Source organism: Nematolebias whitei, chromosome 13 (assembly GCF_014905685.2).
Source record: "Nematolebias whitei isolate Nwh7 chromosome 13, NemWhi1, whole genome shotgun sequence".
Taxonomy (NCBI): domain Eukaryota; kingdom Metazoa; phylum Chordata; class Actinopteri; order Cyprinodontiformes; family Rivulidae; genus Nematolebias; species Nematolebias whitei.
In genome coordinates this window covers 5,440,206-5,465,481 of record NC_056510.1, presented here as the reverse complement: position 1 = coordinate 5,465,481, position 25,276 = coordinate 5,440,206, and the positions used below count along the sequence as shown (strand labels likewise).

At 41.0% G+C, this 25,276-nt stretch overlaps 2 protein-coding genes across 2 annotated transcripts in view; both read left to right on the top strand.

The window, feature by feature from the left end:
* The first annotated feature begins 635 nt into the window (after nucleotides 1-635).
* On the top strand, nucleotides 636-4,166 carry LOC119418961 (transmembrane protein 50B-like). The gene is made up of 7 exons (XM_037686253.1): nucleotides 636-706; nucleotides 1,231-1,351; nucleotides 1,566-1,678; nucleotides 1,774-1,841; nucleotides 1,973-2,065; nucleotides 2,191-2,248; nucleotides 3,942-4,166. Exons 2-7 carry the CDS (start codon nucleotides 1,259-1,261, stop codon nucleotides 3,985-3,987), a joined length of 471 nt encoding a protein of 156 aa, XP_037542181.1. The 5' UTR covers nucleotides 636-706; nucleotides 1,231-1,258; the 3' UTR covers nucleotides 3,988-4,166.
* Nucleotides 4,167-7,113: 2,947 nt separating this feature from the next.
* parp4 (poly (ADP-ribose) polymerase family, member 4) overlaps nucleotides 7,114-25,276 on the top strand; it is an 18,720-nt gene continuing 557 nt past the window's right edge. The window contains exons 1-22 of the mRNA XM_037687163.1: nucleotides 7,114-7,193; nucleotides 10,052-10,178; nucleotides 10,564-10,756; nucleotides 14,462-14,513; nucleotides 14,689-14,767; nucleotides 14,841-14,945; nucleotides 16,361-16,516; nucleotides 16,710-16,847; nucleotides 16,945-17,115; nucleotides 18,145-18,296; nucleotides 18,381-18,512; nucleotides 19,179-19,277; nucleotides 19,454-19,637; nucleotides 19,752-19,893; nucleotides 20,237-20,382; nucleotides 20,466-20,597; nucleotides 22,231-22,317; nucleotides 22,407-22,571; nucleotides 22,825-22,871; nucleotides 23,085-23,166; nucleotides 23,429-23,566; nucleotides 24,706-24,895. Of these exons, the coding sequence (XP_037543091.1) occupies nucleotides 10,053-10,178; nucleotides 10,564-10,756; nucleotides 14,462-14,513; nucleotides 14,689-14,767; nucleotides 14,841-14,945; nucleotides 16,361-16,516; nucleotides 16,710-16,847; nucleotides 16,945-17,115; nucleotides 18,145-18,296; nucleotides 18,381-18,512; nucleotides 19,179-19,277; nucleotides 19,454-19,637; nucleotides 19,752-19,893; nucleotides 20,237-20,382; nucleotides 20,466-20,597; nucleotides 22,231-22,317; nucleotides 22,407-22,571; nucleotides 22,825-22,871; nucleotides 23,085-23,166; nucleotides 23,429-23,566; nucleotides 24,706-24,895 (2,716 nt within the window). The 5' untranslated portion in view covers nucleotides 7,114-7,193; nucleotide 10,052. The remainder of the gene's footprint in view (nucleotides 7,194-10,051; nucleotides 10,179-10,563; nucleotides 10,757-14,461; nucleotides 14,514-14,688; nucleotides 14,768-14,840; nucleotides 14,946-16,360; nucleotides 16,517-16,709; nucleotides 16,848-16,944; nucleotides 17,116-18,144; nucleotides 18,297-18,380; nucleotides 18,513-19,178; nucleotides 19,278-19,453; nucleotides 19,638-19,751; nucleotides 19,894-20,236; nucleotides 20,383-20,465; nucleotides 20,598-22,230; nucleotides 22,318-22,406; nucleotides 22,572-22,824; nucleotides 22,872-23,084; nucleotides 23,167-23,428; nucleotides 23,567-24,705; nucleotides 24,896-25,276) is intronic.

The window sequence follows — 25,276 nt, the reverse complement described above, 5'->3', positions numbered from 1 at the left end:
CTGACCCCTCACAGGACAGATTCTGGGTTCCCTGACCCCTCACAGGATGGACTCTGGGCCTCCTGACCCCCCACAGGATGGACTCTGGGCCTCCTGATCCCCAACAGGATGGACTCTGGGCCTCCTGACCCCCCACACAAAGACTTGATGTTTCTGGTCTGACACTGGATGAGGCGATGAGGTTCTTTTTATAAAAACTATTTCTCTATTTTTCATGTTTTACATGTTTATATATTTTTGATATGATGTAAATAAACCTAAAAGAAGAGGTTCTGATGTGTTTTTTGGGGGGGTGGGTGAGGTTATGGTTCTGTTTGTCTCCACAGATACTACCTGTGGTCTGAACCAGAAGAGCTGGAAGGTCCAATAAACACCAGATCAGCCTGTAGGGGTTCCAGGTTCTTTTCCTTCATTCGATTCTGATAATGGGAACCAGTTCGGATTATTTTATTTTTATAAGTTTTTATTGATATAGTTTTTATTTTTAAATGGGAGTGAAAACAGGCGGTTATGAGTTTTTTTTTTTTTTTTTTTAAAGATAAAAAAAAATCAGAATAAAAAAAATACTTTTCCCACTTGTAGTTCTTCGCTTGTCCAGCAGGGGGTACGCTTTCGTCAAAACCGGAAGTTCTTCTGTTTTTTGCCGACGAAGAAGAAAACGAGCGACGTTCGGTTTTTATTTTTAAATATTTCGGACCGATCAAAGGTGAGTGGACCAACATTAAACCGGTTTCTGAACATTTTAAACTAAAACTACGAGTTTGTATTTTCTAGAGTTTTTAAACGGTTCGTTTAAACCGCGTCATAAAAAAATATTTCTCAATAAAAATCTTTATTTAATGTTCTGTTTTTAATATTTATTGAACATTTGGGTCCAAACCGTCCAGAACCGGATTCTGTGTTGGTTCTGAGCGCGAGCAATCACAGAATTGTTCTGATTTAAACTTGATTTTTTTTATCCTAAATCTGAGGAAACATGATTAAATCAGTTTTATTCAATACAATAATCATTCTTATAGGATTTATCTCTGTAGAATGTTTTCTGTGAATAAAATAAAAATTATTTTCTTTAGTTCAACTGAGAGAATTGAGATGAAAACGTTTTAATTTGATGTTTCAGGGACTTCCTGTGTCTAAACGTTTTATTTTCAGGTTCTTTGTTCCAGATGAGAAGCCTGTAGAGTCAGAAGGAGCCTGATGGTTCTGTTCATGTCTGTGGTTCTGGTTCAGACCGACCCGTGGGAGAAGAACGGCACCGATGGCTGGTTTCCTGGATCATTTCCGCTGGCCGGAGTGTGTGGACTGGAGCGAGAAGAGGAACGCCGTGGCCTCAGTCGCAGCAGGAACTCTGGTGAGTGACCCGAAGAACCCAGGAGGAGGTTCTGAGGTTCTGTCTTCAGGACCGAGGAGCTGAGTGAGGTTCTATCTTCAGGATTGAGGTTCTGTATTCAAGAGGACGGAGGTTCTGAAGTTCTGTCTTCAGGACCGAGGAGCTGAGTTAGGTTCTATCTTCAGGATTGAGGTTCTGAAGTTCTGTCTTCAGAACTGAGGTTCTGTTCCTGCAGTTCTTCACAGGCTGGTGGATCCTGATCGATGCGGCGGTGATGCATCCAACCCAGGAGGACATGAATCATTCCTTTCACACCTGCGGGGTCTTCTCCACCATCGCCTTTTTCATGTGAGCATTGACTCTGAGATGTCCCTGTCCTCAGAGACGTCCCTGTCCTCAGAGACGTCCGGCCCGTCAGGACATGAACCTTTTGTTGTTTTCAGGATCAACGCTGTCTCTAACGGTCAGGTGAGAGGAGACGCCTACGGAGAGGGCTGCCTCGGACGCACAGGTGACATCTGATGACCCGGTTCTGATCGTTTGGGTTTGTGTGGTTCTGCTGCTTGGCTCTGTGGGGCGGAACCACAGGGACGGGTCTGATCAGAACCACAGAGGAACCTGATCACGTCTGTTTCCTCTCAGGGGCTCGTCTTTGGCTCTTCCTTGGCTTCATGATGATGTTCGGCTCCTTCATCGCCTCCATCTGGGTTCTGTTCGCTGCCTACGTGGTTCCGAGTGAGTCCAGTTCCTGCTCCTCTTTAACCTGACTGGACCGGGCCTTTGGGTTCTGGTCCAACATTAATGATCTGGGTCTGCGGGGCAGATGGAGGTCCTGACCTTCCTCCTGTTGTGTCCCTCAGAGAAAGACGTGGCTCCGGGTCTGGCCGTGTTCTTCCAGAACGCCTTCATCTTTTTCAGGTGAGTCTGAAACTGGACCGGGACCAGGGCCACGGGGTTCTGCACAAGATGGATCAGTTCTTCTGTTTATTACAAACACATTTTACACCCAGTTAGAACCAGAACCTGCTGGACTCTTGCAGGAGACCGACTAAAGACGAGCAGAAAAACTGATTCAGAGAGACGTCGTCGGTTCTGGACGGGTCCAAACGTTCTGTTTGTTGTTTTTAAAACAACTTGGTGTTTGAGAGCAGAGTGCGCCGGTCCACCCATCTGAAGATGTTCCACGTGTGATTAATTTATAATAAAACTAGAGAAATAGCATTTCCTGTGAAAATGCAGTGTGAATGCTTATTGCTGAAGAAATTAGCTAAAAACAGCTGAAATTAGCTAAAAACAGCTGAAATGTAGCTGAAATAGACGACTAAGCCTAAGTTAGCAGAAAAAGCAGAAAGAACACTTATTTGCTGAATTGGGTTTAAATAATCAGAAAATAACACAAAAATTAAGAAATTAGCTAAATAAAAAAAGTTGAAATTAGCAAAAAATAGCTGAGAAGTAGCTGGAAAATCAGAAAGAAGCGTGAACTACCAGAAGGAAGTGAAAAAAGCTGAAAGGAGCTCCAAAAATGTGGAATTAGCTGAAAATGATAAAATTGGCATAGAAACAGCTAAATAGTAGCTGAAAGAACAGAAAAAGCTGAAAAGGAACATAACAAGCTGAAATGCGTAGAAAGTCTGAAAGTAGCAGAAAATACCAAAAAACTTTAATCTATATGAAAACAGCTGAAATTAGCTAAAAATGTTAAAAAGCTAGCTGAAAAGGTAGAACAAGCTTAAATTGGCAGAAGAAAGCAGAAAGAACATGTTTGCCCAATTAGGCTAAAATAAAGCAGAAATGAGCATAAAAAGTGGTAATTATCTGATAAAAGCTGAAATGAGCAAAACAGCTGAAAAGTAGCTAAAAAAAGGGCAGAAAGAAGATTAAATTGCCAGAAGGAAGTGGAGAGAGCAAATTTTTGCTGAATTAGGCTGAAAAAAGTTTAAACGAGTGCAAAAAATGTGGAATTGGCTGAAAAAGCTAAAATTAGCATAAAACAGCTAAATAGTAGCTGAAATAGTAGAAAAAGCTTAAACTTGCAGAAAGAAGCTGAAAGAAGAATAACAAGCTGAAATTAGCAGAAAGAAGTTAGAAGAAGCTGAAAAGAACACAAAACAGCTGAAAAAAAACTGCTGAAAGTAGCTAAAAAAATGTATAAATTTGCAGCAGGAAACTGAAAGAAGCTGAAGCAGAACAAAATGTGAAAGGAGCAGTAAAAGGCTGTGAACAGATCTAAAGATTTTGAAGGAGGTAAAATGAGATAAATTCATTTTCTTTGAGGCAAAAATAGCAGAAAAGGTTAAATATTTCAAAAAGCTAAAGTTGCACCAGCACCAAAAGTCACAGCCGGATTGTCCTGAAAGAGCCGAACGTTTTGATTCATGATTTGTTGAAATAGCTGAAAACTGCGGGACAAGAGAGATGCTGAAAAATGTACAGAAGAAAAATTGATCACAACAGAGTGACTTCATGAACATTCACACAATAAAGATCTTACTCTGAGATCTGTCTCATGGTGTCCCTCTGTGTCTGTCTCTCTGTGTCCTTGTCCTCTGTGTCCTTGTCCCTCTGTGTCCTTGTCCCTCTGTGTCCTTGTCCCTCTGTGTCTCTGCAGCTCTCTGGTCTACAAGTTTGGACGCACAGAAACCCTGTGGGGTTAAAAGATAAAGAAGCTGCTGAAGCTCCGCCCCCAACACGCACCTGTCTTCACACCTGTCCTCAGTGTCTCAAAGGACCCGTTGTGTTTGTCCGGAGTTTTATTTTAAATATTTTCTGTAAATATTTCCTCTTTTCTCCTCAAGTCATTGGCAGCTTTTTATTGTTCTTAGAAGTTTTATTTTGTCGGAGATGTTGGACGTTTTACTATGAAAATCAAAGCACTTCCTGTTTCTGTTGGACCCTGAAGAGCAGCGTCCAGGTTGGAGTGTTTTTTGAGTTTACTGGTTCTGATATTTGCAGATTGACAGTCGGTGCATGAACCAAACACTGGATTATTTACTGTGAATGAAGTTTTTATTCTTCCTGGTTCTGATCGTGCCTCGTCTTCAGGAGCGATTTTGTTTTATTTGTTTTTGTTTTGTTTTCAGTGTTGGCAGTTTTACACGTTTTCTAGAAGCACGCCTCACTCAGATACAAATCAAAACGCAAACAGTCCTACTGCAGACGAAACGTTACATTCCAAACGACGTTCTCTTCTCAGAAAAACATTTTGTTTGCAGACGACACTCGAACGTCTCGTCAATAAACATTTATCAGAACCGGCTGAACGCCGATGTTCTGAGCGTAAAACAAACAACTTAGATCTTTGTTCAGTGTTACATTTAATTTACTACAGACAGTACATGTGATGTAAAATATTTAAGAATATTGTTTTTATACTCGGAACACAAATACACGGTAACAAAGATACTTTATGTCCCACTAAAACTATGAACAGTGTTCATCCCAACCAACATAAAGTGGCACAAACAGCTGTCTGCATACGAAACAGCAGAATTTACTGTAAACGGTTACAGTAAAAAAAATAAAAACGTAAAATAATGTGAAGTCTTTGCTGTTATGTCGCAACTCATTTGTGTATATAGAGAATAAAAGTGGTGATTGCACACAACCCTGTGGAACACCAGTGTGAAAATCACATCTATTATCTTTCTAATAATTTATCTGATGAAATGTTTTAAATCTGAAGTCATCTGTCCAAAAGAGCTCGTTAAATTAAATGTGTCAGATATTTTTTTCCTTTTTACTGTTTGTCAATGATAAATCAAATGTTGATTTAAATTCAGAATTAAAGGATAATTCTGGATATTTTACTGCCTCCTGTGTCGTTTTTTATTTTAATATCTAGACTTTTAATAACCTGTTGCTGCAGACTTAAACGATTTATCATTTTAAGTTTTAAATTAATTTTTTACAACATGTTAGTTGTACAAATCACACAGAAGTCTGATCATTATTCACCGGATTAAAAAAACTGAAGAAAAAATTATTTTTATATTAAAAGATGATTCAAAACTTTATTGTAAACAAAGGATCTTAGTTTGAAAAGTTAAAAACAACAGAAATGTTTCCAGGAGAACTGAACAAATGTACTTAAAAATAAATATTAAGTAAAACTACAATTAAAAAAATTGATGGCGATAAAGAAGCAGAAATCAAATCAGAAAAATAAATAGCACTTCCGGTTTCCTCCACTGGGGGCGCTGTGCTTCCTGACAGAACCCAAGAGTTACTGGAAATGAAGCAGAAAGTCTGTAAAGTTGCAGAAGGTGAAGAAAAAAAAGCACTTCCTCTGTTAATAAATAAAAATAAATCATGCATTTAAATTAGAGAAAGATTAAAGATTTAAACAGACAGGATTTATTCTTAAAAACCACTTCATTATTAACATATTTACATTTTTGTGAACTGTCATTTTGTTTTTTTGGGGTCATTTAAAGTTTGCATTTACTTTGTTTTATTTTGGGCCATTTTGAGTTTCAAAAATCTGATTGACTTCACACAGAAATACACATAAATAATAGAAACATCTTTATTAAGTTTTCAGTTGATAGAGATCATATATCTCCAGTTTTAGCTTCTCTCCATTGGCTCCCTGTCAAATTCAGAATATAATTTAAAATCTAACTTCTAACCTACAAAGCTCTCAACAACCTAGCTCCATATTATATATTACATATCTTGTTGTTCCATATTTTCCTAACAGAGCACTTCCCTTTCAGACTTCAGGTTTACTTGTGGTTTCTAGAGTTTCCAAAAGCAGAATTTGAGGCTGAGCGTTCAGTTGTCGGGCTCCTCTCTTGTGGAACCAACTTCCAGTTTCCGTTCGTGAGGCTGACACATTGTCCAGGTTTAAGACTTTCCTTTTTGATAAATCCTATAGTTAGGGTTGGCTTGGGTTTCCTGAGCTAGTTCTGCTGCTATAGTCTTAGACTGCTGGAGGACAAACTGACCTCACTCTGCTGCTGTCTTTACTTCCTCTACTCCACCTGTTTGTAATGTAATTACTTCTATCTTAACATGTGTTTTTGTCGTTCCTCCTATAGAAAGTACATCTGGACCTGCAACTCTGTGTTTGTCTGTTTCTTCTTCCTGTCCTCTCAAACCCCAGCTGGTCAGAGCAGATGGCCGCTCATCCAGTTCAATCCAACTTTATTTATAAAGCACTTTAAAAACACCCATACAGGACCAAAGTGCTGTACAGACAAGTTAAAAAGCACAAAAAGGAATAAAACACAAGAAAATAATATAATAATAATTATTATTAAAAAGACAAACAGCTGTGCAATAAAAACTGAAACAGTAAAAGAAGTATCAAATAAATAATAATAAAATCAACATCTCACATGGTGTCAAAAGCCTTGGAAAAAAGATGGGATTTAAAAAGAGGCAGCGAGGAGGCCTGTCTGATGTTCCATAGTTTAGGAGCTGCTACAGCGTCACCTCTAAGCTTGAGCTTTGTTTTGGGCACACTCATACTGAACCTGTTCTGTTGGAGGTCTCTTCCTGTTTAAAGAGAGCTTTTTCTTTCCACTGTCTCCTCATTTGTGCTCGCTCAGGATGGGAGACTGTGACAAAGTGAAGATTCAACACAATCTGCTGCTTCCTTAGATAGATAACTTTCATAATTGGCTTTTTTTATGGGTTGAATTCTGTTCAGACTTGGCGCTATAGAAATAAACTGAACTGAATTTCCATTGTCCAGACGTTCTTTCGATAGAACTTTTATTTTGAAGGCAGTCCCACCGGAAGTTATCTGCACAGGTGTTGCTGCGAGCTTCCTGGTTATTCTGACTCGGGTGTTCGCTGCTGCAGGAGTTCGGTCCGGACCAGAACCCAAACATCACCTTATTTGTAAACATTCCAGGTAAATAAATGAAGTTTTCGTGTTTAAAATTTAGTGTTTAAAGTTTGTCGGGTGTTTGTTTGACCGGAAACTCGCTGTCAGAAAGTTTTTAAACTGAATGTTTTTCTTCTGAAGCCGAACCTGTCGAATAAAAATCAGCTGGTCTGAGCCCAGTTGGACCTCAGAGGTTCTGGTTGATGTTTCAGGTTTTCTCACCCGAGAAGGAACAGATTTCTGCACTTCCGCATTTAGCACTGACCCAACCCCCTGAGAATAAATGATTTCTAGAAATAAAGTGTTGCAGAGAGAAGGATAAGACCTCACAGGTTTCACTGTCTGTCCACTGGCCCGTGACATATTTTACTAACAGAGCAGAGAAATGCACATTGACACGAATGTGTTTATTTATTTATAATCGTGTTTCTCTGTACTGTTAGCAAAATATCTCCTGAACCAGTGGATGGATTAAACATCTGAGCGTACCACAATTAATAATAATAGTTATTATTAATATAATTTCAACAAAACCATAAACACATAAATATTTCCACTAAAATATTCTGGAAACAAAACTGAAATGATGGAAAAGGGAGCAGGAAGACTTATCCAGTCCTCTTCCTAAACTTACACCTGTAGCAGTAGAGGAATGTACCCGGCCAGGGAAATGTCACTTCCTGTTAGATAAGTGGGCCGAGTGTAAAAGGAGGCAGCGAAGCCTGTTCTGGCACTTGGTTTCCTCTTCCTGCTTCCACTTCGTGGCTCTCAAACCGTGTGGGGTTGTGGCTGAGCAGCAGATCGTGTCACGCCTGCTGTTCTGGCTTTCGTGGGATGAAGGCCAAGCTTGCTGCGTCCTCCTCCTGTGTCTGTGCACGTCTGCATGTGTGGCAGCAGGTGAGTAGAGGCCCAACTCATTGTCCGCTTTCAAACTTACTACTGTTGGTGATTAGTTGACTGAATTTTATAGGTCCTTGGCTGAAGTTGGGACCACTGCTGTTTGGGTTCTCCAGATTGTTGCACTTGATTGTCCTCAGACGCCTGTGGCTGCTTCACTGGACTTCACCACAAACGTTTTGGGTGCGGTCCCCGAGCACTCAAGTCGGTGGCGGGTAATTGGCCACACACCTGGGTCTGGACTACAACTTTTAAAATGAGTATTTGATTGTTAAAGTTCTCCTTTAGTTCTACTTGTCTTGTTGGTTACAGCCCATTTACTTTGTAAATTGTAATGTATAATTTAGATATTTAGTTGTCCTGTATTTTTGTTTTGTGTTCCAGTTGCTGGGGTGCTGTGCTGGTGTGGTGGCCTTCATCCAGTAACCTCAGCTCCTGGGTTTAGTTTTGTTTCCTTATTTTGTTCATAGGATTTTAAAGGATATTTATAAAAAATGTGCCTAAATAAACTTTTCTAATTTTGCAAGCCTGTCTCGGATGTCACAAGTATTTTTGTAAGATCTACGAACTGCTGCGTCTTGTAAATCACATAATTTTAATGAGAACCACTTGGTACCACCACGCATACAAATTCTGAACCAAACCAGCTTTGTAAAATAAATTAAAATTAAGAACAAAAAATAGTGTAGACCGGGAGAGAGAAAAGTGTAGGTAGAAGCACAAGCTTATTATACCTTCACTATAATAATATATAATGCATTAAAGCAGCAGATTATTTCCTATATAATTTTCTAAAACATATTAAGGAATTCCAGCTAAATTGACAAACTCATAAAAAAACAAAACACAAACAAAGGAAAGAGAAAAAAACTCAAACTTTATATTTGTTAAATTATTTTTATACATTTATTTAAAGTTAAAAACGGTTGTAACTCTTTACTATTATTCCACACCTGAATCCCTCAACTGATGTACAGTTGCTTTTGTTTTTTTTTTAAATAAATCCTTCTCTCTTAAATCAAAGTTTTAAATCATAGTTTTTCATAGATCAATTCAAGATGGCCGCCACAGCCAACTAACATCAAACAAACTGACTCATTAAAATTTACAGATACTGAGCTTAAACCTGGTGTGGTAGTAGCTGAGGGTCATCCCAGCAGATGCATGACACGTTAGCATTAACTGCTAATGCTAGCGTTCACAGTGGGCCTGTTAGCAAAATATCTCATGAGCCAATGGACAGATTTCAGTGGAAGTGTCAGTAAGTACGGTAGACATCAGATGACCTCAGACCAGATCCACCTCAGACCTTTGTCACACAGTATCAGAGTAGTATATTTTATTTATCATCATGCAGTTCATTGCTGTTGGTGGAGAGGGCAGTTTTTAAAACATGGAGGCGGAGTTAAAACTCTGGGGCGGGATTTAAAATTGAGGGCGGGGTTTAAATTTTGCATTTAAAAAAAAAAAAAGCAACCTTGAGGGCAGGTTGCTCGAGCTTCCACTTCCAGGTTCACATCAGAAGTCTAATAGAAACGATGTTTGGATGTAACGGAACAAGAAGTCTGCTTTTATTTTGAAAGAGTCTAGAAAGCAACACAACCATAACACCTTGTGTTTGTGCGCACAACAAAACACGTAGACCACAGTGCTGTATGACGATCAAATGTTTATTTTTATCTTCCGCCGGAGGAAGTGGAACTGTTTTTCTCCCTCTTCTGTTAGTAAAATCTCTTGTGGACCAATGCATGAAGTTGTCTTTGGCTGTGGTTTCATCTAAGGGTTATCGTTTGTGGTCCTGGTCTTCTGATGGAGGAACACCGAGGTGGTTTCAGAAAGGAGCGTTGGTTGAACCACGGTCGGTGATGTTGCAGTCCAGAGAACCAACTCTTTGGATCCAGCTCAGAGTTCTGGTTTAGGCTTCAGTTTGCAGAACGTAAAGGAACCCTTGTGATGTTTTCTCTGTTCTCTGGTTCGTCTGGTTCCAGGATGGGCGTGTTTGAGAACTGCTCGGTGCTCCTGGAGCTCAAAGATTTGCCCTTCAAGGAGAAGAAGAAGCTGAAGTCTGCGGTGACGGCGAACGGAGGCAGCATCTCATTCGTGGTCAATAAAAAGGTCAGAGAACTGGTCTGGATCTGAGGGTTTGTCTGATCTGTGACATTCATGTGTTCATCAGTCCGGAGTCAGGACTCGGACCTGGATCAGTGTCGGTTTGAACCAGAGTCTGAACGTTGGTGGTTCCACCAACAGACGTGATGTTTGTTGTTCTGATCAGCTGATCACATGTTTCAATAAATCAATGCCAGCTCTGTCCAAAGGTTTCACTCTCTGACGACAGATCAGTTTGTTTCCCACAATGCATCATGTTTGTCAGCTTCAGATGAACCTGACTGGGTCTGGAACTGGGTCTGAACCTGGATCTGATCTGGTCTCTGCCTCAGGCTGAACGAGGAACATGCACGTGAACACATCATTGTGTTTCTGCCTACATTTCCCACAGTGCTCTCTGGTTGTGACCAGCTCCGTGTCCATGCTGAGCTCCAACCGTCTACGCAGCATCCAGAAGTACCAGACCCCCGTGGTGGGCCTGGACTATGTGCTCAGCTGTGTGGACCAAGACGTCCTCCTGCCTGTGGACGAGTACAAGCTGGACGCCTCGTCATCTTCATCAGTTCTTCTTCCTCAGCGTCCAGGTGCTGCAGGTTTCTGTTTGTCTCTTTTGAAACACGGTCACTAATCTGAACCCCACCTAGTTCCAACACGATGACTCAGATTACCCATCAGCCCCTGCCTTTCCCTCCACTCACCTTCCAGGTGTGTTCAGGTGGGCTCTGAACACTCCAGCCAGTAACACCAGCAAGACAAACAATAAACACAACAAAGAGACAGAAACAAACTGTTTCCACGTAAAATTATTAAGTCTGACATAACTATAAACAAAAACAACAAACAAACAAGAAATAAAAGTACCACTAGTTTAGAATTTATTCAACAAAGTCCGTCAATAAGTAAATTGGACCAAAGGAACTTAAGTCTCTTCAGATTCTTCAAATAATTAGATTTTATGGACTATAATTCAGTTTTCACACTTCATTTTTATTTTACAGTAGTCCCTCGCTGCTTCGTGGTTTGTTTATCGCGGACTTGCTCTGTTGCTGCTTTTCAAAATAAGATTGGACACGACACACAAGTGTCTGATTGATGGATGAGCCGCACGATCGGCATGGGATTTTTATTCAAAATAAATTGTTTTAAATTATTTAGCTCCTGCTGCACATTTGTGCAGGCCACACTGCAGAAAAAGCTTCCTGCTGCAACTGATCAGCTGTTCTCCGTGCAGAGTGGAGAAGTGGGCGTGGCCAAGAGCGCTTGCAGGTGGCAAAGAGCAGCCGAGGCAGAGCTGAAATCATGACATTCTGTGCTCTTTTAGAGCGTTTAGAGTTTAGAAACATTGTTTAGAATATTGCAAGAGTGTGGGAAGAGTTTAAATCGCCTTTTTATATATATATATATATATATATATATATATATATATATATATATATACACATATATATATACACTAAAATGAACTACTTACTACTTGTACTTGTAGTACTATTGCTACTTTTGCAGTTTTTCACTTATTGCGGTGCTTCCAGGTACGGATCCCCCACGATAAATGAGGGACTATTGTATATCCATTATTTATAGACACCATTTCTCTCAGCCTGCTGAACCTCTGCCCATCTTTACTTCTAAAAGTTCAGTCCTCTGACTGACCTGCTTTTAATTAACAGTTAATTACAAAATGTTCCTCCAGCTGTTTGTAAGCTGACTTTTACAGCCTTTTGTTGTTCCTGGAACAATGTTTCCAGATGTGTTGCTGCCAATGCCATCAATTTTAAAATTCTTATTTTTTGCTAAAAAATTATAAAAAATATATAAATTAGTTTCAGTATCTGATATGTTTATTGTGTTCCACTGTGAATTAAATATGGGTTTATGTGATTTGAACTTTTTCAGAATTTAGAGTTTGTGAAGGACCAAGCAATGAAGGCACAGAGGACACTGAACAATGTCTTCCAAGTGGGTCTTTATTTCACTCCACAAAAAATATAAACAATTGACAAAGTTCAAAATACAGTTAATGGGCCTATAGAAGAGGTCAACTATAACTCCACTCATAAAGGGATTTACAAAATATTAACTGAGTAAACAAAGTATACACATCTAATCTCATAAAAACTGACCAAAGCCACAGCAGGGTAACTTACATGATTTGGTCAGACCATTTACACTTACAGGGTAAACAGAACTAAACATCAATACTAACTGAGGACCAGATGATCTAACTAATCCTAAAACACCCCGCCCTGATAGCACATGGTTGGTCCTGTTGAGCAGGCATTGTGCTTCAAAGTCCTCAGCTTTTGGCCACGCCCCTTCTCCAGCCAGGAAGCAATAACCAAAGCAGGTAACTTAAAAAAAGAGAAACATAATTAATATAACAGGGTACATTTTTAAAAAACACACAGTGTGTGGTTCCCAACACCACTACGAGGTTCAAGCAAAAACAAATTAATTACATTACCATGACACATGTTCAACTCTGAGTTTACCGTGTGATGACGCCATCGCAGGGTTGTAGAAAACTGAAACTTTATAACTTTTTTTTTTTTTACATTTAGTTAAAAGGATTTAATTAAATAAAAACAACTCCAATTCAGTCAAGTTCATATCCAGTTAATAACCCAACTGAACCTGTAGTGTAAGTCTGATGATGGATGGTGAATGGAAGTCACTGCTGGATTTTCTGTGGGTAAAACCACAGCAGCCAATCAGAAGAGAGGGAGGAGTCAATCCTGAGATATAATGCAGATCAGATCATGTAAAATAAACACATGTGAGCAGAGAAGTGGTTTGACCAGGCCAGTCAGTTTCACTGAGCTAGAAAAGCACTGGGATTGTTACTGACAGTGCCACGTGTGCGCATAAAGCACGGCAGCCATTTTGCTAGGTGCTTTGTGGATCGCTGTGTTCTGTTTCCATGAGAAAGCCACATGTTGGTTATGTTTTGTGCGGCCGTATGCTGTCATCAGACTTTAGACACACAGAAATATACTTGTTTTAATAAAATAAACATGAATCTGCTTAACGTGGAAAAAAAAAAAAGACTGAATGTTCGATAACGAGCATCCCAACTAGCCCAAAACACCAAACCGACCCACTGCCAAGTTCTGAGCTTCAGTGTTTGATCTGTAATGATTCTGTTTAACGTTGGCCTGTTGCTACAGGCTGTTCGATCCATATACAAGTGGTGCGAGAGTTTGGTTTGCAGTGCTGATAGTAAGTCGGACCCCTTCAGGGTGGGAGTTGGACTCCACCAGAACTGCCCATTGTCACGATTCTGTTCATAACTTTTATGGACAGAATGTCTTGGTGCAGCCAGGAGGAGGAGGGAGTCCGGTTTGGTGGTCTCAGGGTTCCATCTCTGCTGTTTGCAGATGATGTGGTCCTGTTGGCGTCATCGTGCCGTGATCTCCAGCTCTCACTGGAGCGGTTCACAGCCGAGTGTGAAGCAGCTGGTATGAGAATCAGCACCTCCAAATCTGAGGCCATGGTCCTCAACTGGAAAAGGGTGAATTGCTCTCTTCAGGTTGAGGGTGAGGTTCTGCCTCAAGTGGAGGAGTTCAAGTATCTCGGGGTTTTGTTCACGAGTGAGGGAAGAATGGAGCGTGAAATTGACAGACGGATTGGTGCAGCGTCTGCAGTATTGCGGACTCTGTGCCGATCCGTTGTGGTGACGGAGCTGAGCTGTAAATCAATGCTCTCTGTTTACTGGTCAGTCTACGTTCCTGCCCTCACCTATGGTCATGAACTCTGGGTAGTAACAGAAAGAATGAGATCATGGATACAGGAGGTTGAAATGAGTTTCCTCTGCAGGGTAGCTGGACTTAGAGATAGGGCGAGAAGTTCAGTTATCAGGAGAGACTCGGAGTAGAACCGCTGCTCCTCCAGATCAAATGGAGCCAGTTGAGGTGGTTTGGGCATCTAGTAAGAATGCATCCTGGGCGTCTCCCTAGGGTGGAGCTTCAGGCATGTCTGACTGGGAGGAGACCCCGGGGAAGATACAGGACACCCTGGAGAGACTATGTCTTTTGGTTGACCTGGGAACACCTTGGAGTCCTCCCAGAAGAACTGGAAGAGGCTGTGGAAAGAGATGTCTGGACCTCCCTGGTCAAGCTGCTGCCCCCGAGACCCGACTTCAGAACAAACGGGAAGATGATGGATGGATGGATGGATGGATGGATGGATGGATGGATGTGTAATGTTGGATGGGACATTTTATGTTCTGTGTCTTACGTGTAACAATTCTTTTTAGTGCCTGACAGGTAACCAACAGTTCTGTGTTTCAGGTCCTCGAGACTCACCTGTGCCTGAAGAGAGAAATGATGAAGAAGAGTCCAGGTGTGAACATGGTCTTCATCGCTCCACTCAGCGATTTAAAGCATTTTCTGATAAACAGAATGTGTTGAGAACTGAAGGATTTATTTCCTGTTGTTCAGACTTCATGGTTTTTAATTTAAAAAAGTTTTTTGGGGTTAATGTTTCTGATCCAGATCCGTTTTGTTTTATTTCTCAGGATTTTCACAGAACTGGACTCTGATGTTCCAGAGTTTCCCGAAGACTTCCAGGTGGCGAAGTACGCCATCTTTCAAAAGGTTTGTTTGTTTTTTTGTGTTTATTGTTGTTGCCTTTTCAAGATGTTTGTTAATAAATCATGTTTCTCTGCAGAGGAGCAGCAGCAGCTGGTGCGTGTTGGAGCTGCAGAGCACCAGAACCAAACTGGGACGGCGCTATCGGGTCGTCCGATACTGGAAAGACGACTTGGCGGCAAAGGTGTGATGACATCACCACGTGCATCCACCAGGACTGGTTTTATTTGTTTTTTAAGCTTCGTTAAAACTATTCTCTGTTTCTCTAAAATGTTCCTCCACATCAGTTTGACACCAGCCCGTCCAACAGAACCAGAACATTTCTCCTGAGATCCATCAGAGGCAGAAGGACTCAAATCTGTTGATTCTTGTGTGAATTATTTTCTAGTCAGAAAAACAAGCAAATGAAAAGGCTCCAGTGTTCTGGGTCAGTTCTCCAGACCTCCTGAAGGTCTTTCAGAGGTTTTGTTTGGACTTTCTCCACTTGATTCTCTCAGATTTAATCCCGGGACCTGATCAGACTCTAAATTAATTTGATAATCCTCCTCCGTGTGTCTGACTTGTTTCTATGTGGTTTTTAGAATCGTGGTTGTAAAATAAAAAAAAAAAAACACCTTCTCTTTCCTGGTCCTCAACTGACCTCCAGCAGGCTCCGCCCCTTTCATTTAAACCAATATGATACATTTCAGAAAATGTTTTTAGATGTTGATTTATGTTTGTTTTGTTTTTTTTGTTTCATGTAGCTCATGTTTTGCTGCTACTAGTTCAAATATGCATTTAAATTTTTTGTTTGTTTTATGTAGTTATTTGTGGCCTAAAGAAAAGTGTGGCGTTGCACCGGGACTAACAGCCTGTTGGTGAGCTGGGAGGGTTTGGAGGCGGAGCTATGGAGGTACAGCCTCATGTCCCAAAACTCGAGGCTCTTTCATAAAACGGTTCCGCAAAATGGTTGCACAGACAGGTCCGTCTTTCTCCCTCTGGCCGTTCGTAAATCAAATATCCGAATTTAAGCGGGCCGAGTGGAACCAAAAGAGGCTTTGAGCAAGACTGAGCTGGACCGGACTTATTAAATGTGTGTCGGACGTCAAACTCGTGTCGTTTACTAAACTTCATGAACTTTAACCGCCTACAAATCTGCTCTGTCCTCCACTCTAAATGAACTCTGTTGGTTCATCACATTTCCGAGCCTGGCTGCTTCACGTCGGCCCATTGTTCGGCTCTCGTACTACCTTGCTTGGTGGCACAGAGGAGCACTAGATGTGGGCCACCTCGGTCTTGAACACGTCCCAGTCCCGGACTGAGGGGTCTTGTGAAAGAGCCTTCTGGCTCCAAAAACCCAACGTGGCAGCACCAAAATAAAGGAACGTTTTGTCTTCGGTTCTGAACAGCGGGAGGAAACACTTCGTTCTTCCAGATTCTTTGGTCCTTCTGAGAAGTTCTGAACCGCCCCAACCTCACACATATGTCATGAGATGTTGGTGACCCAACGAGGACTCGTGCTTTGGACTTTACTTGAAGACAAACTGTTCTTGTTTTTGTGTTTTCTTGTATTTTAATGAAAATCATTCAGTAAACCTCCTGTGTGGTTCGGTCCAACAGAACGCAGCGGTGAAGGATCAGCTGGTCTTTCTGTCCACAGAGAAAGCTCTGGAGGTCTACGAGTCTCTGACGAAAGGTCTGGACTCTTCTGGTCTGCAGAGGAAGAGAAGTTTTCCTCCAGAAGCGCCGCACTTTGGCTCCGCCCCCCTGCAGCATGTACGACACAGCAGGATAATATTGTTTTTTTTATTTTTATTTTGGTTAATTTTATAATTTTTTGATAAATATTCAGATATTTAGAGGATTTCAGTGTGAAAGTTCTGTTCTGGTGTTCTGATTGGACTTTAGTTGGTTTTTGCGTGGTTCTGCTGCCCATCAGTTATTGACAGGTCTTTTGTTTGATTGACAGCTGCTGCTGGAGGAGAAGCTGAACACAGGAAGTGTGTCACAGGAAGTGGCGGTGTTTGTGGAGACGCTGTGGACCGAGGCTTTGGGTCGTCTCGACACCGTCCTGAGTGTTCCCATCAACAAGCTCAGCCTGAACGACGTGAGGTTCTGATTAGTCCGCAGTGACCTGAGGTTTTATACACGGTGGTTCTGTGTGTGTGTTCTGTTGGTTCTGATGGGTCTGGGTGTGTGTTCAGGTGAGCCGGGCTGAGGGTTTGTTGCTTCAGGCTCAGAAGAACCTGCAGGAGGGAAACATCTCAAAGGCGTCGTCTCTCCTGGAAGAGGTTTACAACCTGCTGCCCCACAAAGGACCCAGACTTTTAGAACCCGACATCGGGTTCCTCTCTCAGAAACTGGACCTCTGTCAGGTAACACCAACACAGAACTGAACTAGTTGTTCTCAGACAGAAGCGCTTCATCCGAGGCCTCGTCTGCTGTAGATTTTATTAGGAGTTAAATCTGTAAACTCACAAAAAGGCAACAGGATTAAAAAATCATGGACACATTCACACAAACACTGCTACAGCCTCCCCTGATGGGCCCGTCAGAACCCAGGTGGTGATTCAGAGTCGGCACCACAAACACTTCAGTGCACTACAAGGTTTGTTTCAAGCTTCTGGAGAGGAGTTCAGCTAAAGACCTCCAGAAAACTCTGACCTTAACCTCTAAATCGTAACTCTGACTTTAACCTTTGACCTTTGACACTGACCTTAACCTCTGACTTCTAACTCTGAGTTTAACGTTTGACCTCTAACTCTGACCACCTTATCTTTGACCTCTACCACTGACCTTAACCTCCAATGCTGACCTTAACCTTTGACCTCTAACTCCGACCATAACCTTTGACCCCTGACCTCCAACATCAACCTTAACATTTGACCTCTAGCTCTGACCTTAACCTCTAAATCGTAACTCTGACTTTAACCTTTGACCTTTGACAATGACCTTAACCTCTGACTTCTAACTCTGAGTTTAACGTTTGACCTCTAACTCTGACCATAACCTTTGACCCCTGACCTCCAACACCAACCTTAACATTTGACCTCTAGCTCTGACCTTAACCTTTGACCTCTAACTTTGGCCTTAACATTTGACCTCTAACATTAACCCTGTCCTCCTGTAGAGGTCACGACCAGTGTCTTTGTAGATCACAGGTTCCTCCTGGTGGTGATTGTCCAGCTAGACATTGACCTTCAGTCTTCTGATTGAAAGGGGACATTGGTTGATGCCCACCTGGTTGATTTCATCCCAGATGTTTATAACATCTGGACTGTTATGTGCATTTTTTTAAATAATGACTTTATAGAATTACCACAGTATTTAGTTGTTTCATGTTTACCTAAAATATTAAATGAACACCTCATGAGCTCAGGTCAACAGATTTTGTTTTCCTCCAGTTAATCCGAGATGTTCTGAACGTTAGTGAGATGACTCTGAGGAGCCCCGAGCCGTCCTGCGTGGGAAAGTACCGGGCTCTCCGGTGCAGCATCGAGACCCTCCCTCCCGACAGCCTTGCGTTCCAGAACATCGCCGGTCTACAGCAAGACAGGTTCATCCCCATAACAGAAAAAAAACCACCCAAAATGTTCAGCAAAGACATTTCATCAAACCTTTACATGTTTCTCTGTTGCAGCCCCGTGCAGATCCATCAGATCATGCGTGTCAGCAGGGGGGCGGAGCTTCAGAGCTTTAAGGCTGAACTCGGGAACATTAGGCCCCTCCTCCACTCGTCCAGTCCCAGTAACTTTGTAGGAATTCTGTCCCGGTAAAGTCCTGACACCTCAAACAAAACATTTACAGACAACATGAAACTGAAGAACAGTATCCAGTTATGACTGATACCTGATGGCGTAAATTAAAAGAAAAGAGAAATAATTATACAGTATATTCGCAAAATTATTACAAGCTTGGTCCAGTTTGTAATACAACGATTATATTTTCATATTCCCACTGAGAGTGAGTCATTTAAATCAGCTCAGAAAATTACAGGTCAAAATAAACTTTGACTGGAGGTCAGAGTAGTTTCTTATGTCTCACCGCCAGAAAAAGACTAAAATTTGTATTTGTTGTAATATTTTTGTCATGTTTTTAAAAGAGTTTGGAGGATGCTGCTAAAGACCTGATTAAAGACAAAATGAGGTCCTTAGTTTGTGTAATCTTGAGGTGTAGAACAAATTTATAGTAAAAAGATTTGCATTTGGTTTAATCCCTGATAACAGTCGAGTGAAGCAAACACACTTAAAACCCCCCAAAACAAACAAGTCTGAGTACACATCCCTGAAGAACCCCACAGGTTAGAGAACTACAAGAAGATACTTCAACATCAGCACCAGCACAAAACAATAAAATACCTCCCTATAAATATCAAATCTCTATGTTTTATTGCATTTCAGAATAAGAAATGTGTTTTATTGTGAAACTGCCTTCTTAGGGGCTTGCTGCTTCCTCGTGTTGGAGTGGAGCATCATGGGATTGAAAGAACAGACGCCGGGAACCTCGGCAGTGGGATCTACTTTAGTGACTCTGTGAGGTAAAAACATCTGTGAACAAGTTTGTTCTTCAGAAATCTCTGACATCACGTAAACTCTTTAAATGAGGTGAGACAGAGAAAACATCTGAAGGACCAAACGTTGGGATGTCTGAGCTGTTCTGGCATTTCTGTGGCGTTCAGCACCCACAAGTCCTTCTCGTGTTTCCTGTCCACAGAACCAGTCTGAAATACTCCAAACCCAGTGAGACAGATGGATCCAGGCTTCTGCTGGTCTGTGACGTGGCTCTGGGACGGTGCAAGGATGTCCATAAGAGGGACCTGACTCTGAGCCAGGCTCCTGAGGGCCACCACAGTGTGCACGGGGTCCGCCGCGCTCAGAACCCACAGTCTGACTTTGAGGTAGGAAGTCGCCATCGAAGGTTTACCACGAGTTCAGACTTATCTGTATTTATCAACGTTTTGTGGACCTGCAGGTGAACTGGTTGCTACCATCTCTGCCTCTTTGTGTTCCAGGACGATGAGTTCGTCGTTTATTCTCCTGATCAGGTCAAGATAAAATACGTGATTCGGTTTAGTGTTGAAGGGGACCACCTGAAGGACTTCCACCCTGCAGTGGACACATCAGCTGAAGCATGTCAGCCTGTCATGGACCAAGGTGAGCTCCAGATTTTTTTCAGTTTCTCCACATGATGTGGTTCTCATGGGGTTCTAGATTGTAGATTTGATCCAGTCTGAGACTCAGACCAGAGGATTTAAACAGTTTTAACATTTTTGAAGGTTTAAGTCGTGTGAAGAATCCAGGAGACCAAAGGTCAAACATTAGGAGTTTTCATTCTTTTTATGAGTGTCTAATAAAAGGGTGAAAAAATAAACTTCTTTTATTTATCTTCATCTCATTTGTTTGTGCATATTCCATATTTTGTCTTCACTCCATTAACCCAGTTCAGGGTAATGGAGAGCTGGTATGAATATCTAACAGATCAGATTTCTGTGTGCAGAGTCTCTTCCTGTAGTAGATGGTGACATGGAAAACCTTAAAAACCCTCTGGAGGACGTGACAGCTGGACTGTTGGACAGCTCGGGACAGCAGCTCCCCCTGCAGGCCGTCCATGTGAAGTGCAAACTGATGGATCTTCTCTCTCAGGTGGAACAAGAAGCTCCTCGTTTAGGTTTAGGACTCTTTAATGATTTCATTTAAAGCTAAATGTGAGTTTTGTTTTCTGTTAGGTGATTATTTTCCAGAAATACACCAACCTGAGCTCCGTACCCATCGAGGCGAAGTACGTCTTCCCTCTGGATGATTCTGCTGCCGTGTGTGGATTCGAAGCGTTCATCAATGGGAAACACGTGGTGGGACAGGTAACCTGCTGGAGATTCAACTTTCAAATGACCGAACCAGGACAGGATTAAAACCCACAGCAGAAACCTGTTCGACCTCAGACATGTTTGAAACTTCAGCAGAAATTCACTCAGAATTATTGATTGATGCTACAACACCCAAAATGTCCACACATCCACTCATGCTCATCATCACACTTTTGATCTGGTTCTGACTTGTGGCATAGAGATTAGCTATTTATTAAAACATCTTCACAATCCTGTTCTGTCTGACCATTTTTAATAACCTTTGAGTTTACATTAAATGACTACACAGCCACTGAGAGTAAATTTCATTATAGCAGGTGCTTATCTGTGAACGCTGTAACCAAAATTAAAGAATATTGTTGTTTCCTATGTCTTGCAGAGTAATACACCAGAGAGCAGTGACTTAGATGATCTGATTGATAATTTTACAACTTCAGTGCAAACTTCACTTGATAAAATTGCACCACTGAAAAAGAAAGTAATCATTCAAAGGAAGCTGGCTCTTTGGTTCAATTCTCTTATGTACGGGCATCTAGAAAGCTGGAAAGAAAATGGTGCTCCACTAGCGTGAGATAATTTTATTTAGCTTGGAGAGATAGCCTGCCAACATATAAGAAAGCTCTTTGTAAAGCTAGAACTGTATTATTCTTAAAATGCTGCTGCCAGAGTTTTAATGAGAGTTGGTAGGAGAGATCATATCTATCCAGTTTTAGATGACCTCCACTGGCTCCCTGTCAAATTCAGAAACTAATTTAAAATCTTACTTCTAAAATACAAAGCTCTCTACGACATAGCTCCATCTTATATTACAGATCTTATTGTTCCATACTTTCCTAACGGAGCATTTCGCTCTTGGACTACAGGTTTACTTGTGGTTCCTAGAGTTTCCAAAAGTAGAATGGGAGCTGAGCTTTCAGTTCTCAGGCTCCTCTCTTGTGGAACCAACTTCTATTTTCTGTCTGTGAGGCTGACACATTGCCTACATTTAAAATTAGGCATAAGAATTTCCTTTTTGATAAATTCTATAGCTAGGGTCGGTTGGGTTTCCTGAGCTATCCCTTAGTTCTGCTGCTATAGGCTTAGACTGCTGGAGGGCAAATTGAGCACATTTCCTCACTCTGCTGCTGTCTTTACTTGCTCTGTTCTACCTGTTTGTATTTGTAATTATTTCTATCTTAAAATGTTTTTTGTATTTCCTCCTATAGAAAGTTCACCTGGACCTGTCATTCTGTGTTTGTCTGTTTCTACTTCCTGTCCTCTCAAACCCCAGCCGGATGAAGCAGATGGCCGCTCGTCCTGAGGCTGGTTCTGTTGGAGGTTTCTTCCTGTTAAATTGAGTTTTTCTTTCCACTGTCTCCTTTGTGCTTGCTCAGGATGGGAGACTGAGACGAAGTGAAGATTCATCACAATCTGCTGCTTCCTCTGATAGAGAACTTTTACTAACTGGCTTTTTATGTATATGATTGTTTTTGTTCAGCGCCCTGAGACCACTTCTGTTGTGATTTGGAACTATAGAAATAAACTGAATTGAATTTAGAAAGTGTGCTTAATTTGTTTTGGTTATTTCATTTCTGTTCTTCAGATGTATGATATTCTGATAATCATATATATATATCTGTATTTTTAGGTGAAGGAGAAGGAAACGGCTCGAAGGGAGTACAGGCAGGCGATAGAGAGAGGTCATGGAGCGTACTTGATGGACCAGGATGCTCCTGTAGGTTCACCAACATTCTGACTCACATTCTGACAGACTAAAGAAGTTCCTCCTCCAACCTGTCGACATGTTTTCCATCCTGTCTGCAGGACGTCTTCACCATCAGCGTGGGGAACCTTCCTCCTGGAGCCACCGTTCTCATCAAAGTGACATTCGTGTCAGAGCTGGTGGTCAAAGACGGCAGCATCCTGTTCTCCCTGCCCGGGAGCGTGGCGCCGTGGCAGGAGGACGCCGCACTCAAACAGACTTCACAGGTAGGAGGAGCCTGAGCTGATGGGGCGGGGCTTACACAAACATCTAAAGGCTCTGAAAAGTATAAAGAAAAAACTGTAAATAGGAAGAAGCAAGATTAACTTTATTTTTCATGAACTTATTGTTGTGCAAACTCTCTGCTACATATGTTTACTAAAACAGATTAAAGTAATTGTAATAATTTTTGTATGATTAGTTGTTATGGGATTTATTTATTTTTTATTTAAAAAGTTGTTTGGTGTATTTCTGGCTCAGGTCTCTGTGAAGAAAGTTTGTGTGACCGATGAAGCTGCAACCTCAAGGTCAGCCACATTATTTTCCTGCTCTTTGGGTTTATTTTTAATCCATGAGATCTTCAATATTCACTGAGAATAAATTGTAAAGATTGTTGTTTCTGTTCACAGAGAGACTAAGTTGTGTTTAATCTCATCTGTGTTCCTTATTTGTTAATGGTTGTGATTGTTGAGTTAAATAAAAGAACTCAGATGGACATAATATTCATTTCTGTCCCTCAGAGAGTTCACGCTGGACATGTCTGTTGAGATGCCCAACAAGATCTCAGAGCTGCACTGCATCACTCATCAAATCAAGATGAAGGTGATTTTACCCTTGATTAAACATCATGGTATCATCTGCATATTGTGACATATTTTACAGATTATGTTCTCTTTTTCTGGTCATAGATCTTCAGTGGTTTGAGTTTAGGTTTATCTATAACTGAAGGAACATTTTTACATTAAAACACTACGAACAGTTAAATATTTACAATAATTACACAGTTTTATCTCCTGTAACTCTGCTGTAAGTCTGAGGCAGAAATCTTCAGTTTCTTTTCTTCGTGCCGATTGTCTTCATGCAGAGGACGGACTGTAAGGCAGTGGTCAGTGTTCTGCCGGGTCAGGTCATGGGTCCAGATGGGTTCCAGCTGTCTGTTGGTCTGTCTGAGGTGCACCTGCCCAGGATGTGGGTGGAGAAACACCCCGACAAAGAGAGCCAGGTCTGTTTATCTGCTGTCAGCCTCCTTCTGTCACTCTGAAAGCAAAAGATTTTATTTTTGTTCCACATCAAAAGTTTGGCTCTCTTAACGTTTGGAATCACAAACTGTTGCTTAAATAAAGTCTCTGTTCCATCCCTCTGACTGGCTGGATCTGATGAACATTTGGGTCCAAGGTTTTGCTCAGATAAAATAAACAACTGATATGATTTCCATAATCAATAATATTTATAATTTTTTCACTTCGGGTAGTTTGATTTAAATGCGTACAAATCATTTTAGTAACTGCTGTTTAACAATGCTTTTGTCTGTGTCGGCAAAATATCTCAGACAGAAACAGTCTATGTATTTTAATGAAACTCAAAGTATTCATTAGATGTACATCTACATCTGTTTGGAGTCGACCTGATTCAAGATGTCCGCTACAGCTAATCATGTTTGATGTGGTAGTAGCTGGGAGTCATTCCCCCACAAACACTGAGCACTAACAGATCATGCAACAATTTTTACCTCTCTCATATATACCCATATGTACAAATAAGTGAGGTTGACTCTGAATTACTGACGTTTACCCATGGAGTACCACAAAGTTCAGTTCTTGGCCCAAAACCTTTTATACTGTTCATAAACTACATATATAATGTGTCTAAGATGATGCATTTACTTTATATGCAGATGATATGACTTATGCTGCAATGGTAAAACTTTGGAACAGCTTCTGGGTATAATGGAAGGGGAAATAAAAGTTTATAGAAATAATTTTACTAGAATAAAATATTGCTAAATTATGGGGAAAATTTGAGTATTAATTGAATTTAAATTCTATTGGAAGGCACATCAATAATTTAATATTAAACAAAACAAAATATTTACATAAAAATCAGTTTTTGTTTTTTTTTTTTGGTTCCCTTATAGTTTCATATATGACTTCCTGTCTGAAGTGCCTATAAAATAAACAAACACAAACAAAAATCAGTTTAGAAGCTGCAGAAAAAGTATTGAATGTTTTGTTTTTTTAAGCTTCTAGATTTTTTTTCTGGAGCAGTTGTTGTATTTGTTGGTTAAAGTTTTTAATAAAGAACTGATTATTATTAATGATCTATGTTCTGGTTCAAGTTGACCTGACCCAGTCTCTTCTGCAGGCCTGCATGCTGGTTTTCTACCCAGACTTTGAGCTGGACTCTGGTTCTGAAGCTTCTGAAGTGGTCCTGTTGTTGGACACGTCTGAGTCCATGAGGGGGGAGACGCTCCGTCTGGCCCAGAGAATCGCGCTGCAGGTTCTGAGGAAGCTCCAGAACAGCACCAGAGTCAACGTGGTTCTGTTTGGGACAGGTTGGGTTTTAGAACACAAGAACCCGAACAAACCTTTCTGTGTGACAAACAGAACTTTTTTCCCTCTGTTTGTATTTTTTTTGTTTTCTGAAACTCAGTTTGAGCTTTTCTGCTCCTAAAGTACTCTCTACTGTTTCAGTCACAATTATTTGTCTGTTGGACTTCATGTTTGTTGTTTTCACATCAGAGCTTCCTGTTTCTCATGTTTGTTGTTTTCACATCGGAGCTTCCTGTTTCTCATGTTTGTTGTTTTCACATCAGAGCTTCCTGTTTCTCATGTTTGATGTTGACACATCACAGCTTCCTGTTTCTCATGTTTTGTTGTTGTCACACAAGAGCTTCCTGTTTCTCATGTTTGTTGTTGACACATCAGAGCTTCCT

Bases quoted from the DNA above. Each gene is read 5' to 3' on its own strand.
- LOC119418961 (XM_037686253.1), top strand. From the start codon at position 1,259: ATGGCTGGTTTCCTGGATCATTTCCGCTGGCCGGAGTGTGTGGACTGG. The intron at 1,679-1,773 runs GTGAGCATTGAC...TGTTGTTTTCAG, and splicing joins TCCACCATCGCCTTTTTCAT to GATCAACGCTGTCTCTAACG. The intron at 1,842-1,972 runs GTGACATCTGAT...GTTTCCTCTCAG, and splicing joins GGGCTGCCTCGGACGCACAG to GGGCTCGTCTTTGGCTCTTC.